The sequence below is a fragment of the Euprymna scolopes genome, chromosome 46 (genome assembly GCF_053919585.1).
Source record: "Euprymna scolopes isolate OS-2025 chromosome 46, ASM5391958v1, whole genome shotgun sequence".
Lineage (NCBI taxonomy): Eukaryota > Metazoa > Mollusca > Cephalopoda > Sepiida > Sepiolidae > Euprymna > Euprymna scolopes.
The window spans coordinates 101,472,802-101,489,799 of record NC_136527.1 but is presented as its reverse complement, the minus strand read 5'-3'; the positions used below and the strand labels follow the sequence as shown (position 1 = coordinate 101,489,799).

Here is a 16,998-nt window from a genome sequence, read left to right as displayed (position 1 = left end):
TAGTAGAATACCCAGCATCGTCCGGGATTGAATGAGAGAGGTGGAAATATATACTAGCAGAATACCCAGCATCGTCCAGGATTGAATGAGAGAGGTGGAAATATATACTAGCAGAATACCCAGCATCGTCCGGGATTGAATGAGAGAGGTGGAAATATATACTAGCAGAATACCCAGCATCGTCCGGGATTGAATGAGAGAGGTGGAAATATATACTAGTAGAATACCCAGCATCGTCCGGGATTGAATGAGAGAGGTGGAAATATATACTAGTAGAATACCCAGCATCGTCCGGGATTGAATGAGAGAGGTGGAAATATATACTAGCAGAATACCCAGCATCGTCCAGGATTGAATGAGAGAGGTGGAAATATATACTAGTAGAATACCCAGCATCGTCCGGGATTGAATGAGAGAGGTGGAAATATATACTAGCAGAATACCCAGCATCGTCCAGGATTGAATGAGAGAGGTGGAAATATATACTAGTAGAATACCCAGCATCGTCCGGGATTGAATGAGAGAGGTGGAAATATATACTAGCAGAATACCCAGCATCGTACTAGTGCACTTATTGATTTGTGCTGAAATAATGTTATTATTTAAAAAGCCATTCTTAACATGGGGAGGGTGTTTTGTACCTATTCTGTACTTTAACCTTACAATTGAATAAAAAAAAAAAAAAACATATCAAACTTTAAACTTGGAAATATGATTTAAAAAATAGCACGGATCAGTAAGTGCACTAGCACCCATAACTGAAATAGGAATTATCTAATTACATCTTTCAGTCACATAAATCTATATATCTATAAAAGTGAAAATGTGTGTGCGTCTGTGTAGCTGTCTGTCTGTGTACATTTCCCTACGCAATAACTCTGTCAATTTTAAGTCTACAGACTCAAAATTTGATATACAGGGTACTGAGATTTGGGAAAATCGATGGGATCGGTTTTCAGCCAGAAATTTCGCTGTTAAGGGGTCAAAGTTCAACGATTTGACCTTTGAGAACTCTTCCAAACTCCTCCGACAATTTTCGGTCTACACACTTGAAATTTTAGATATAGGTTCCTTGGACATGGATCTAACTTAATAACTTGATTTGAGCCCAAAACAATAAATGTTAAGGGGTCATAATAGGGGTCAAAGTTAAAAAAATTGACCGTTTTTTTCTTTTTTTTTGTTTTTTTTTTTTGCTCAGCATACACCTCCAAACACCCGGGCAATACCAGGCACCCATGCTAGTATATCTATAAAAGTGAACGTGTCTGTGTGTCTGTCTGTCTGTGTACATTTCCCTACGCAATAATTCTGTCAATTTTAAGTCTACAGACTCAAAATTTGATATACAGGGTACTGAGATTTGGAAAAATTGATGGGATCGGTTTTCAGCCAAAGTTCAACGATTTGACCTTTGAGAACTCTACCAAACTCCGACAATTTTGGGTCTACACACTTAAAATTTTAGATATAGGTTCCTTAGACATGGATCTAACTTAATAACTCGATTTGAGCCCAAAACAATAAATTTTAAGGGGTCATGATAGGGGTTAAAGTTAAAAAAATTAACCCTTTTTTTTTTTTTTTTTTTTTTTTTTTTTTTGCTCAGCATACACCTCCGGGCAACGCCGGGCAACGCCGGGCTGAAATGCTAGTATTTTATAAAAACTAATTTTTATCAGACTATTGTTTTCATTTATTGAGATTGTCCTCATCTTGGTTGTTATAGTCACAACGTTTCGGCCGTTTTGCCCTCCGGCCTTCATCAGATCTTTTGTATCGAACTGGGGAACTGTTTGTTAGGAGTCTCGAACCCAACCCTTTATTATTATTACAGGGCTCCAGCTAGGCTCTGGGACATAGTTGCTGATTCTCTGTTTTTGAATGTTACTTTTCACTGCCTTCGTTCAGGATTGAACTCAGTACCTTTGGGTAAGTATAAACTTTGATACAACGTCTAGGACCACTCGGCCATATGTCACTAGGACAATTCTTAGTTGGTTTTTGTTAATGTTAAACCTATGTTGTTATTCAAGGTTTTCTCTCTCTATCAGACGTGTCCAAATTGCATTCAGCTCTATGCTTGGTTTGCCAGTAGGTTGTTATGTCCGAGCATGTGAGCTGTTTCTTTAAGTTTTCTCACTTTCCAGTGGGTCTCTCTGTTTATTATTTTTACTACATCCCATAGGGGGCGATCGATGCCCCCCCCCTCTCCATCCAGACATGGTTGGCTATACCTGATTTTTTCCGTCTCTCCTTTAGTTACCGCTTTTCCGCTATAACAACCAAGATGAGGAAGTCAGTCCGACAATCTCAATCAATGAAAACACCTCATCTCAAAAATACAGACAATTACTAGAGAACAAGAAATTGAAGTGCAGCATCTGAAGAACAGATACTACACTTTGATCTACATTGTTCTCATCTTGAGTGTTATTCATGCGACGTTTCGATCGGTGTCGCCTTTGACCTCTATCAACCCAATATATAACAAATGATTTCAAAGTTTAAAAAAAAAATATGACTTGGGTGCCATCAGCTGGTTTTTGCATTGTATGAAACTGCATTATATGACAATGGTCATAAAATGAAAAAATACTTGTAAAATATTTTTTAAAAGAATAAAAATGAAAAACAAACTGAAATTGGTAATTCCAGAGTGAAATGAATTGAAATTTCAAACATATCTATAAAAGTGAAAGTATCTGTGTGTGTGTGTGTCTGTCTGTGTACATTTCCCTATGCAATAACTCTGTCAATTTTCAGTCTACAGACTCGAAATTTGATATACAGGGTACTGAGATTTGACCTTTGAGAACTCTACCAAACTCCTCCAACAATTTTGGGTATAAACACTTGAAATTTTAGATATAGGTTCCTTGGACATGGATCTAACTTAATAACTTGATTTGATCCCAAAACAATAAATGTTAAGGGGTCATAATAGGGGTCAAAGTTAAAAAAAATTTGACCGTTTCTGTCTCTACCAAATTACTCAGACAATGGGCAAGCTTTTTAATCGGTTTGGGTCGAAAATTTGAATTACCAATATATAAATGTATGTATGTATGTTTGCATGTCTGCCTAAAACTTTCGACAAAGGCGACGGATTTTTACAAGATCAGTACCGTTTTGAAGTTCGATCTTTCAGGCAACATATCGAAAAATTGGCTAAAAACATTAATATCTTCACCTTCAACAGGGAGGAGTCGCTTTTTTCGAAAGTCATCCTCTCCTTTCGATTGTGTAGCCTTAATTAAAATCTATGTCACTTCTGGTTTGGCGGTGGTCGTAACAACAAAAACGTCAGGGTTTTTTTCCCCCTTTGCGGTACAGGTTCGAGCCTGCCTTCCTACAACCACTTTTTTTTTTTTTTTGCTCAACATACACCTTGCAACACCGGGCTGAAATGCTAGTATATATATATATATATATTTAAAATGGCGTAATGGAAACATATTAAAAGGTATATACAGCTTCTCTTCCAATTTTCGGATTTTAATCATGTCAAAACTTCATTTCCTTTTGACGGATTGATTGTTGCTATTTCTTCCGATGAGATAAGGGCATAATAGATTCACTGATTGATATAATAATAAAGTGATTGATTTTGAGCTACGAAACATATACTGTCAAGAATTGTAAATGTCAACCGAAAGGAATAAATTATAAGATGGTCAACATTATGAATTTTGGAATATAGACTTTTGTCATTCATTCATTACATATATATGTGTGTATATATATATATATATACGTATTTATTGTTATATAAACATGCTCACATCCCGCTGCTACAAATAGCCACTTGTTTCAATCAAACAACAGATATCATCAGGCAGCGACTTGACTATTCAAAAGTTCAATGAATAATCATTGATTATTCATTGAACTTTTGAATAGAAAAGTCTCTGCCTGATGATATCTGTTGTTTGATTGAAACAAGTGGCTATTTGTAGCAGCGGGATGTGAGCATGTTTATATAACAATAAATAAGTATTATCAGCTCTTTTTATTGAGCACTATCTAACAACCTCGTTGAATTCATTAGTCCATTACTTTTGAATATAAAAAAACCCGAGTATATATATATATATATATATATATATATATATATATATATATTTATTATTATTATTATTATTATTATTATTATTATTTAAGGTTTTCTCATTTCATTTTTTTTTCTCTCGTAAAATTTAAAACCTTTGCGAAAGTGCAAGTGCTAAGTCTATTTCTATTTAACAATTTTAGTTAAGGCTTTTTTTTTTCTTTTTTTTTTTCCTCTCCTTATATAAATGAATTCTCTTTTGTAATTATAAACTTTTTAGAAGTCGGATTATGGGCCCTGTTGCACTTTAAGCAAACGGAAATTAGGAAGATGAAATAGGAACAGCAGTCGTTTGACACCGGTTGAAAGAATGCAATTTGATTGGATAGAGAAATTATGACGTCATTACTATGAAATATTGACAAAATTTAAAAATTGAAATTGTTGAAAAAGAATTGGAAAAGAATTTAATAACTAAGTATTTAATAATTAATGGTATATATATATATATATATATATATATATATATATATATATATATATATATATATGTATATATATATATATATACATATATATACACACACACACATATATATATATATATATATATATATATATATATACACACACACATATATATATATATATATATATATATATATACACACACACACATATATATATATATACACACACACACATATATATACATATTTAAAATAAAATTTTTCTTCATTTCTTGATTTCAGCAACAGATATTCCTATCTTCTGCCAAAGTTTTGCTTTAAATACTTTTATTTTCTGACTGGAGTAGCTGATTAGTATTGTAAGCACTTTCTCAAAGTTTCATGGATTTTTATTCAAATATTTAAATATTTTAAAAAAATGTAAACTTGTTAATAATTTGATATGCAGTGTGTATATATATATATATATATATATATATATTTAAAATTTTTCTTCATTTCTTAATCTCACCAAAAGACTCCATTACACTCTGGAATTACCAATTTCGGTTTGTTTTTCGTTTTTAAAAACATTTTACAAATATTTTTTGCACTTTATGGCCACCGTCATATAATGCAGTTTCATACAATGCGAAAACCAGTTTTGGGCTCTTATTTGTCCATTTTCAGACCAAGCTGCAGGTGAGATGGAATATACCAAAACTTAATGAACTCCTGATGTTAGTTGTTTACATTTCTCTGCCCATTTAAAGTGGAAGGCAGGAGGAAAATTTGACGATCCAAGAAAATTTGGATGCAAATCATTAGGAATGTGCAACATTTTCCGCACCATCACCCATGTCATCATTTTGCACCTATCATATAGTTGTACATACTTTTTACGGAAGCCGCTAGTTGCTTTAATTAAATCAGGGAAGCAGCATTGTTTGCTATTATTTATATTAATTTTAATACCTCTGTACATTCTTTTTGAAAATAGGCGCTATAATCAAGTTGATCCCCTCTTCCTAGAAATAATATGAAAATAATCTTTTACATTGGAAAAGCTTCCACAAAAATCTATGTTTAAAACTTTATTTCGCAGAATATTAAAATTTTATTCTATTTAAATCTTTCAAGAATTATTTTTTAGAATTTTTTTTTTTTGTTGTAACTAATTGTAATAAATTATTTAAAAAAAATGTTTTTTTTTAAACATAAAATTGATTTTATGTCCATTTTTTATTAACAACTTCAAGATAAATGAAATAAATAATGGGTTTATATATCTTTATATATAGTCTTTGAAGTTTTTAACCTTTAAAACTATACAACAAAATATTTTTTATCATTCGTTAGAAAACTATTCAGTCAGTCAGTCATTTAATCACCTATTGCAGGTGATTAACTGCATCAACTTGCTCTCGAATTTACTATAGTACTAATAATTTATTTTTTAAGGGATCATCAGTTGTTTACCATGAAACACTGTTTCAGAGATTTAAAAACAAAACAGTATATCACATCATGGCTCCCCAGCAGTGTTGATCAAACACCACCACCCTTAATCTTAGGAAGAAGACATGTTACAAACATTTGATCCAATTTCCTATTCTTAATTGCAATTACTAACCTTTTCATACTATAAAAATGAATTTCTTATCTGTACAATTCATCAATTTCCACATTTAAAATGGATACATTTTTTAATTTATCAGTCTTGTATTTATAAGATTACAGATTAATCCATTTAACTACTTATCACCCCCACTATGATTAGTATTTAGTATATTTACATTCTTATTTATTTAAAATTAGATATATAAAGGTTAAAAATATTTTTACATATATAAAGGTTAAAATATTGGGGTTTTCTTTTTTTTTTAAATATAAAATTTAGGTAAAAACGCACTTTTGTAAATAATTGAATTCATCCAAAACGTATCGCAAAAACAAAAACAAACATCTAAGTAAATCGCGATATATCCAGACAGTCGCGTGAGATGTACGAGCGGATAAAGAGTTTAGTCTCATTACCGTGGGGTCCCGATTTCGAATCTCGCTAGATTTAAATAGTTTTTTTTTTTTTTGACATAATAGAAACATTTCTATGAAAGTATATTTAAATGAAAAAAGCTCTGATCCCCAGCTGGCATCAATTGTGATGGATGGCTCTCGTCTGGGTGAGGCCCCGTGTTTTGACAAGCTTCTGGGTTTGACCTTTACTCCTGATCTGAAATGGAACACGTACATCAAGTCTGTTGCCAAGGTCGCAGGAAAGATGGTGGGATCCTTCTACCGCTCCAGAAGATATCTCACTACTGATGCAATTCTCTATCTATATAAAAGCCAAGTACGGCCAAGGATGGAATACTGTTGCCATATCTGGGCAGGAGCTGCCAAAAACAGCCTATCCTGCCTTGACAGAGTACAAAATAGACTTCGTGGTTTAGTGGGGGATGCCCTTTTCTCTACCCTGCAACCCCTCTCCCACAGAAGAGACGTTGCGAGCCTATCCTTGTTTTATCGTTATTTTCATGGCAGGTGCTCGTCTGAACTCCAATCCCTGGTCCCCCCTCGCCAAACTTTCACGAAAAACACCCGTCTAGCTGAATCCACTGTGAAAAATTTCCCCCACTCTATATCTGTGCCTAAATCAAAACGCGGATTTCATGAGCAAAGCTTCTTTCTTAGAACTGCACGCCTGTGGAACTCTGTTCCGTCTGCCTGCTTCCCACCTGATTACAACCTGGATGTGTTCAAGTCCAACATTAACAAATTCCTAATGAACTGCCCCCTTAAGTAAACACTTCATCAAATCTCCACACTAACGTACTGTACTTGCAATAACCCTTATCCCTGAGTGGCTTCCGGGCCTTGATAAGTGGTGATCACTGTAAAAAAAAAAAAAAAAAAAAAAAAAAAAGAACATAGACAGATTTCTATGAGTTGTTCTGTTTATAATTGTTTATTTAAAAAAAAAAACTTACTGCCATTGAATTATAAGTGGTTTGCCATACTTATAGGTAAATGTACACTGAACAGATAAAGTTAAATTTAAATTTTGATATATCTTTTAATTTAAATGCGAAAAAAAACAAACACTTGGGATGCTGAAAACGTACACAGTAACACAATACGTTTTATTGTCGCATTGATTATTTATTTATTTATTTATTTATTTTTTTTTACACAGTGATCACCACTTATCAAGGCCCGGAAGCCACTCAGGGATAAGGGTTATTGCAAGTACATCACGTTAGTGAGGAGATTTTATGAAGTGTTTAATTAGGGGGGCGGTTCATTAGGAATTTGTTAACATTAGACTTGAAGACATCCAAGTTGTAGTCCGGAGGGAAGCAGGCAGACGGAACAGAGTTCCACAGGCGTGCAGTTCTAAGAAAGAAGCTTTGCTCATGAAATCCGCGTTTTGATTTAGGCACAGATATAGAGTGGGGGAAATTTTTCACAGTGGATTCAGCTAGACGGGTGATTTTCGTGAAAGTTTGGCGAGGGGGGACCAGGGATTGGAGTTCAGACGAGCACCTGCCATGAAAATAACGATAAAACAAGGATAGGCTCGCAACGTCTCTTCTGTGGGAGAGGGGTTGCAGGATAGAGAAAAGGGCATCCCCCACTAAGCCACGAAGTCTATTTTGTACTCTGTCAAGGCAGGATAGGCTGTTTTTGGCAGCTCCTGCCCAGATATGGCAACAGTATTCCATCCTTGGCCGTACTTGGCTTTGTAACGCAAATTTAAAAAAAACATATTTTCGGGGTTATTTATTTATGTTGGTAGTGTAGAAGAAAAGGTATGAATGTTTTTTTAAGAAAGGTGTATTAAAAAATGAAGAATAAATTTTTAAAAAATGAAGGCGGTGGGTAACACCGTTGTAAAAGGCTCTTATGGTTGTCAACGAGTTAAAGTAGATTTATTTGTAAGATAGATAGATAATTATAAAGATATATAGATAACTAGACTACCCTTGACCCGTTGGGTCAGTATGTTATATTAGCTATGGAATTAATGTATGAGCATGACACTTGTGACGTAAAGAAAATAGTTTTTTTCTTGACATAACAGAAACACTTCTATAAAAGTATATTAAAATGAAAAAAATAATATAGATAGATTTCTATGAGTCGTTCTGTTTATAATTGTTTATTTTTGAAAAAAAAAAAACTTACAGCCATTGAATTATAATTGGTTTGCCATACTTATAGGTAAATGTGCACTGAACAGATACCATAATACTTAAAGTTAAATTCAAATTTTGATATAGCTTTTAATTTTAAATTAAAAAAAACAAAACAATTGGGATGCTGAAAACGTACACAGTAAAACAATACGTTTTATTGTCGCATTGATTATTTATTTGTAATGCAAATTAAAAAAAACATTTTCGGGGTTATTCATTTATGTTGGTAGTATAGAAGAAAATATATGAATGTTTTTTAAGAAAGGTGTATTAAAAAATGGAGAATAAATTAAAAAAAAAAGAAGGTGGTGGTTAAATCGCCGTTGTAAAATGCTCTTATGATTATCAACGGATTAAAGTAGATTTATTTGTAAGAAAATTGCGTTAAAATAACTTAAAAGTAATACGGAAATGAACGATGTAAAAAAAAAAAAAATGCAGAAAATATTAACAATTGTTTATTTGGATAATTTAAGCATGAAAAAAAACAAAAAAACAATTGGGATGCCGAAAACGTACACAGTAAAACAATATGCTTTATTGTCGCATTGATTATTTGTTTATGTACGCATGCGCAAACCGAAGTCATAAACCTGATGTTGGGTTACAACACCTGTTACAGGGTCATTTGAGTTTTATAATTATATAGATTAAATTACTGTTACATCGTGTTACATATAGGGGAGGTTAAATCTGTGTCTCGCGTTGGAGGCGTCAACAGAGAAAGGATTAAAGTCGTCCATTGCAAAAAGAAAAGGTTTAAAATTGAGATGAATATTCAACCCGGGTACTAGCCCCCCCCCTCTTTGTGTGTGCGTAGAAAAAGAGAGAGCAACCAAACATGATGATGATGATGAAAGGAATTACTTACTTGTCTGGCTGTGAGAAGATTTGGATTTTTTGGTTTACGGATTTCTCCAAAGTCGTCCAATTCTCCTGCTTCCAATGCTTCCAACCAGGCCTGTTCCTCATTTGAAATTTCCTCTTTGTTTTCTTCAGGTTCTAAAGACTCATCAATATCCAGATCTTCTGCAAGAATCCATGAAACATACAATTTTCTTGTTATCTGTTAATACAATTTTCTTGTTATTTGTTAATACAATTTTGTTGTTATTTGTTAATACAATTTTGTTGTTATTTGCTTAAAAAAAAAAAAAAAAAAAAAACCCAAATAGCATTATTACTGCCATTCAAAAGATGATATTTGCCCCATTTTCTGTATGTGTGTTATATGTTGGGGACCCTACGCGGGTAGGTAGAGATAACGTCAACTAGTATGAATTTTGAATGCTTCATTAAGTGCAAGTGAAGTTCCACACTTTAACAGCAGCCGAACATGTGTTTAAGTATCATCTCTCAATTCGGCAAAAGTTCAATGTGCAAGTACCTCAGGGGTTGAAAGCATTGCCAGGGCTGCTGCAAAGAAGGTAGGCTCTCTCTACTGTTCTAGAAAACTACTAACACCTGAAAGTATGAATCAACTAGTTCAAACCAGTATTTTCTATGAAATGGCAGAAACACTAGAGGATGACCTCCAATCTGTAGTGAAATGGGGACAAAAATGAATGGTCACATTTAATGCTGCCAAGACTAAACTTGTTTCCTTCAATAATTACTAGAAACCTTCTCTACCACCAATAGCAATGGCCAAAGACTATCTGAAAGTACATCTTTTAAACTCCTCGGCCTAACGTTCACAGGAAACATGAGTTGGAACAATTACATTGAGAGTATTGCCAGGACTACTGCGAAGAAAGTAGGTTCTTTCCACGCTGCTAAAAAGCTACTAATGCCCGAAAGTATCCTGTACCTCTATAAGGCCAACATTCGCTCATGTATGGAGTATTGTTGCCATATTTGGGCTGGTGCATCTGCTGCTAGTCTCTCACTCCTGGACAGGGTTCAAAAGAGAGTCACCAACCTGATAGGTCCTGAACTGTCATCTAAGCTCCAGCCTCTGTCCCACCAACGAAATGCTGCGTCCCTCTGCCTGTTCTACAAGTACTTTAACGGTGAATGCTCCAACAAACTGCAAGCACTTGTACCCCACCTCAACGTAAATACTCCTGAGAAACCCGACAAGCAGCTAAATCCCACCCCTTCACAGTAGAGATCCCTAGATGTAAGAGCCTTCTACTCCAGTAGTTTCTTCCTCAGAACCGTTAGACTTTGGAATTTCCATCCGGGTTCCTGTTTCCCCAACTGTACTGACATGTTGAAGTTCAAGTTTAACGTAAAACGACATCTTGCTGCCCAACTCCCCACATAGTACCCTGTAGCTTATGTCCCTGATAGTAGCCCCCTACATCAAAGTGGCAATGCGCCTTGTTTGGGGTGAAAATGTAATAAAAAAAAAAATAATCAGAAGCATGTGAACACTCACTACCAAATTTTGTGCATAATAGAAAAACACGAGGTTCAAAGACTTTCGATGCAAGAACAGACATTCATGAAATACTGTATGCTCACCTGTTTTTATATACACACACACAATTTGTTGAATTCACACACACTGTTGCCATGTCATGGCAGTCTGCCTTGATAGAGTTCAAAACCAACTTCGAAACCTAGTATGTAATACTCTTTTCTCCCCATCCCCCACAATCACTTTCCCACAGAAGAGACGTCGCAAGCCTGTCTCGACGCTATCGTTTTTTTTTTTCATGACAAGTGGTTGACTGAACTCCAATCTATACTCTCCCCTGGCCAAACTTTCACAAAAAAACACTTGACAGGCTTTTTTTTTTCTTTTCTTTTTTTTTTTTTTTTTTTTTTTTTTACAAAGGAATCACCACTTATCAAGGCCCAAAGGCCACTCGAAAATAAGGATTAATGAGTGTACCGTAGTCAATGGGAAAATATCGTAGTAATCGTTATTAATGAAAATTTGGTAAATTGGATTATTTAAGCGGACGGCTCATCAAGAACTTGTTTACGTTGGACTTGAAGACGACCATTCTTTGGAGATTTTTTCTTTTAAACAAATAAAGGTCTGGCAAAATAAAGACCAGACTTTCAGAACCAAGTGCTTGGTGTACCATGTCATCGTCCTCTCGTCACTCTAATACGGTGCAGAAAATTGACCAGTGTACAAACTGGTAGCCCGCAAGCTCAACACCCATATGATGAGACACCGCCGGCAGATTTTAAATGTCAAGTGTTATGACTTTATCAGCAACAGGGAGATCCTATCACAAGCCAACCTCCCAAGCATGTATGACCTGCTCATCCGGAAAAACCTGAGATGGGCCGGGCACGTAAAACCAAAACAGATACTGTTTTCACAACTGGAGGATGGGGGTACGAGGCATAGGCAGACCTAAGCTCAGATTTCGTGACAACGTCAAACGAAATCCAAAGGACAGGTTGATCCCTACTGGAAGCTGGCAAACCCTCAGTCGCGACCGTGACAAGTGGAGAATGATGATTTACAGGAAGTCGTCTTCGGACACGAAGGACAACACATGATGATGATGATGATGATGAAGACGACCATATTGTAGTCAGTTGGAAAGCAAGAAAACAGAACAGAGTTCCACAAACGTGCAATTCTAAGAAAGAAGCTTTCTTCATGGAATCTACGCTTAGGTTTAGGCACAGATAAAGAGATTGATAGTGGTTTCAGCTAGACAAGTGTTTTTGTGAAAGTCAGGCCAGGGGAGGACCACAGATAGAAGCTGTAAAAATAACGATAAAGCATTGAAGCTGTCATGAAAATAACGATATAGCAGAGACAAGCTTGCAACGTTTCTTCTGTGGAAAAGAGGATGCAGAGAAGAGAAAAGGGTATCCCCCACTAGATTACGAAGTCTATTTTCAACTGTCAAGGCAGGTTAAGGTCTTTCTAGCAACTCCTGCCCAGGTAGAGAATTGCATCAGCGGTGACATATCTACTGGAACAGTAGAATGATTCCACCATTTTTCCAGCAGCCTTGGCAACTGATTATTTCCATACTTTGTGGACCATGCGCAAATGCAGACCCCACAATTTTAATGAACCACCGTTCTGCCAGATCAAACATACCCATTCCTGTGTCTTGATACATTTTCTATCATTATATGTAATCAGTTTTTTAAAATAGTCAACCATATAGGAGCCTATTCGTGACCAGACACACACACAGACATTCAGCTTATATATATTTTTTTTTGACTCGTATAAACCAGCATGTTCCATCGAAGATCAGACAAGGGAGGATGGGGTTCGGTGGTCTCCCTCCTTCTGCAGCCTTGGACTCTGCTATTGGCCAGCATTTGGTTGACCACCTGTGCTGTGCCGATAGATATAAAATAGATTGGTTCGAGGTGCTACATAGAGCGGACTCCAAAAACCATTTAAAGATTTTGGAAGCTGTCTCTATCGCGGTGCGTCAACCTTCTTTGCGCCGGCAAAAGGAAACATCAAACGCATTGTTTCTCTTTGGGGAACTTTGAATTTTTTCTCCCGCTTTTTTTTTTTTTTTTTTTTTCTCCCTCGTTGTGCCAACATTTTTAATCGTTTTTTTAAACGTAAATAAATTTAATTAATGTCCCCGTACGTTGGCACATTAAATAAGTTCCCCAATAGAACTCTTTATTTTCGTTACAATATTATTTAGATTGCTATCGATTTACTCCTGAAGAGATGATAGCCGAAAGAGTTCTCGAGAAACTTCCGCCTACTATTTTATTTAAAACCATATATATATATATATATATATATATATATATATATATATATATATTATACACATGTCATTTGTTGTTAAAATTCAACAACCAAGACAAAATATTAAAACGAAATAATAAAAGAAAACATGCACACAGTGTCCAACGGGTCCAAAAAAGGGGAGGGGTAAAGAAAACTGTTCAGATAAACATAAACTCTTTTTTATCTTTTTTTTCTTTTTCCCCCTCAATTTGATTTCCAACATAAACAAATTCCTGATAAACCGCCTCCTTAAGTAAGACACTTTATCAAATCTCCATTACTAACGATTACTATGATACTATCCCATTGATTACTGTACACGCAATAACCTTTATCTCCGAGTGGCTTCCGGGCCTTGATAAGTGGTGACTACTATGTAAAAAAAAAAAAAAAACACCCAAGAGTATCCTGTACAAGGCCATAGTTCGCCCATGCATGGAGTACTGCTGGTATATCTGCCACGAGTCTCTCGCTCCTAGACACGGTCCAAAAAAGAGTCGTCAACCTAATAGGTCCTGGACTGTCAACTAAACTCCAACCTCTGTCCCATCACTGAAACGTGGCACCCTTGTGTTTGTTTTACAAATATTTCAATGGCAAGTGCTCCTCGATAAACTGGACAAGCAGCAAAATCCCACCCCAAACCCCAATTACTACGATGGTGGTGACACAAGAGGACTTCCATACAGCCTTCCAGAAGTTGTTAGAATGGTAAAACAAGTGCATTGCAGCCGGAGAAGATTACTTCGAAGGGGACTAGAGTTTCATGTCTGTACATGAGTAATGACACACTGCCGTTTTCACCATAGGGTCGGTCCTAGGTCACGGGGCCAGTTAAGACGTTTTGTCGCGTGGTGTTGGTGCTGATGATAACGTCACAATAAAAAAAAACAACGCTTGTTATATGTAGAAAAGAACCGGGGGGGGGGGGGGAATCAACACTGCCAGGTGTCTCGATTCTAAGGATGGGACCAGAGGGCACAGCTTACTCAACTCGAGGTGATTGTGTCTTCACCAGTACCGCCGACCGACTACTCCCTTGCTTTCTTTTATATGATTTCTGTCACGTTCGACCGGATACTCCGACCTACACGTAAGCGTAATTCGATCTGCTAGATAATCGATTTCATTGACATAGAATGATCGAATATCGACCGAGACATTCCATGTATTGTTCATCTGATTTCTATTTTTAGACGTGATTGTTTTTTGTTTAAATTAAGAAAGATTGACCTTATTTTGCATGTTCTGATATTTAACAAACAAAAATGTAATTTCGTCATTTTTTTTTTCGATTAAAAAAAAAAAAAAAAACACCACCAGCGCCAATTCCGCTTTTCGGGCCGCACTATCTAACAGTGACCATCATTCAAAATCAAGACGCCTGACCGTGTCACAGATACACTGGCTGACGTACTTCCCTCAATTTCCTAGGGTTAACATTCACAGACAACATGAATTGGAACAAATACATTGAGGCAATTGCCAAGGCTGCTGCAAACAAGGTGGGTTCTCTCTACCGTGCTAAAACGCTACGCACACCTGACAGTATCCTGTATCTCTACAATGCCACAATTTGTCCTTGCATGGAGTATTGTTGGCACATCTGGGCTGGTGCATCTGCCACTAGTCTCTCACTCCTAGGGTTCAAAAAAGAATCGCCAACCTAGCTAAACTTCAACCTCTGTCCCATCACCGAAACGTGGCATTCTTGTATTTGTTTTACAAGTATTTCAATGGCAAGTGCTCTGACAAACTCCAAGCACTATTACCCCTTCGAGAATAATACCCTCGACAAATCTGACAACCAGCAAAATCACACCCCTACACTGTAGAGATCCCTGGATGTCATAAAGCCTTCTACTCGAATAGCTTTTTCTCTCAAACTGCTACACTTTGGAATTCCCTCCCGGGCACCTATTTCCCTGACTGTACTGACATGCAGAAATTCAAGTGTAGTGTGAATAGATCACGCTGCCCAACTCCGTAAATTGTATCCCTGCAAATCTGGTCTCAAATAATAGACCCTCACAACTAAGTGGCCCTGTGCCTAGTTTTGGGGTGAAACGTGAAAAAAACTCCCGACCTTTTTGCTTATTATTGTCTCAACTGATTTACGTACCTTGATTTGCCCAAGGGTAGACACTGGGCGCCAGGATTCCAGAGATGATGCTATTCGAATCAAGGAAGCCGGGGTGGATGGCCGATGCAAGAGGATCTGGAAGTGCTGTTTGTGGAAACTGTACATCACCAAACTCAACGTCAATCGGTTCCTCTTTCGGAACAACAGGTTCCACCCTGAAAAAAAAAAATCAGACAGTGAAATAAAATCTAAAGATAGAACGGAAGAAATACAGGGTGTAATTTTTTTTTCATCTAAAATATTCTTACCGTGTCGAAACCCGGGAAAAGAACATGTGAAATTGCTCCAGAAAAGGTTTAATATTTAAAAAGCAATTCTGGTTTCTGATTGGTTGGTAGCAGAACGTGAATTTATTTGATTCGTCAGTTCTTAGCAGCATCGTTTATAAATAGAATCGTCCGACTGTGTGGGATCATACCCCATTATAAGTCCAAAATATTGCAACATAAAAGTTTTTTTTTTAAATTTTTAAATTCTTTATTTCCATACTTTTTTTTTTTTTTTACACAGTGATCACCACTTATCAAGGCCCGGAAGCCACTCAGGGATAAGGGTTATTGCAAGTACACCCTGTAAAAAAAAAAAATCAGATAGTGAAATAAGAGATCTAAAGATATAATGGAAGAAATACAGGGTGTAATTTTTTTTTTTCCCATACAAGCTTTGATGAATCACAAATTTTCCCATACATAACGTAATGCAACAATAAAGCTTTGATAAATCACGAATTTTCCCATACATAACGTAATGCAACAATAAAGCTTTGATAAATCACAAATTTTCCCATACATAACGTAATGCAACAATAAAGCTTTGATAAATCACAAATTTTCCCATACATAACGTAATGCAACAATAAAGCTTTGATAAATCACGAATTTTCCCATACATAACGTAATGCAACAATAAAGCTTTGATAAATCACTAATTTTCCCATACATAACGTAATGCAACAATAAAGCTTTGATAAATCACAAATTTTCCCATACATAACGTAATGCAACAATAAAGCTTTGATAAATCACAAATTTTCCCATACATAACGTAATGCAACAATAAAGCTTTGATAAATCACAAATTTTCCCATACATAACGTAATGCAACAATAAAGCTTTGATAAATCACAAATTTTCCCATACATAACGTAATGCAACAATAAAGCTTTGATAAATCACGAATTTTCCCATACATAACGTAATGCAACAATAAAGCTTTGATAAATCACGAATTTTCCCATACATAACGTAATGCAACAATAAAGCTTTGATAAATCACGAATTTTCCCATACATAACGTAATGCAACAATAAAGCTTTGATAAATCACGAATTTTCCCATACATAACGTAATGCAACAATAAAGCTTTTATAAATCACAAATTTTCCCATACATAACGTAATGCAACAATAAAGCTTTGATAAATCACGAATTTTCCCATACATAACGTAATGCAACAATAAAGCTTTG

General features: G+C 35.7%; 1 protein-coding gene across 2 annotated transcripts in view; it reads right to left on the bottom strand.

Annotated features, from left to right (window-relative positions):
* LOC145271204 (INO80 complex subunit B-like) overlaps positions 1 to 16,998 on the bottom strand; it is a 141,302-nt gene that overhangs the window by 55,970 nt on the left and 68,334 nt on the right. For both annotated transcript variants that reach the window (XM_080126769.1, XM_080126770.1), the window contains 2 exons: positions 15,512 to 15,687; positions 9,571 to 9,728 (listed from right to left, as the gene is read on the bottom strand). In XM_080126769.1, the coding sequence (XP_079982895.1) occupies positions 9,571 to 9,728; positions 15,512 to 15,687 (334 nt within the window). The remainder of the gene's footprint in view (positions 1 to 9,570; positions 9,729 to 15,511; positions 15,688 to 16,998) is intronic.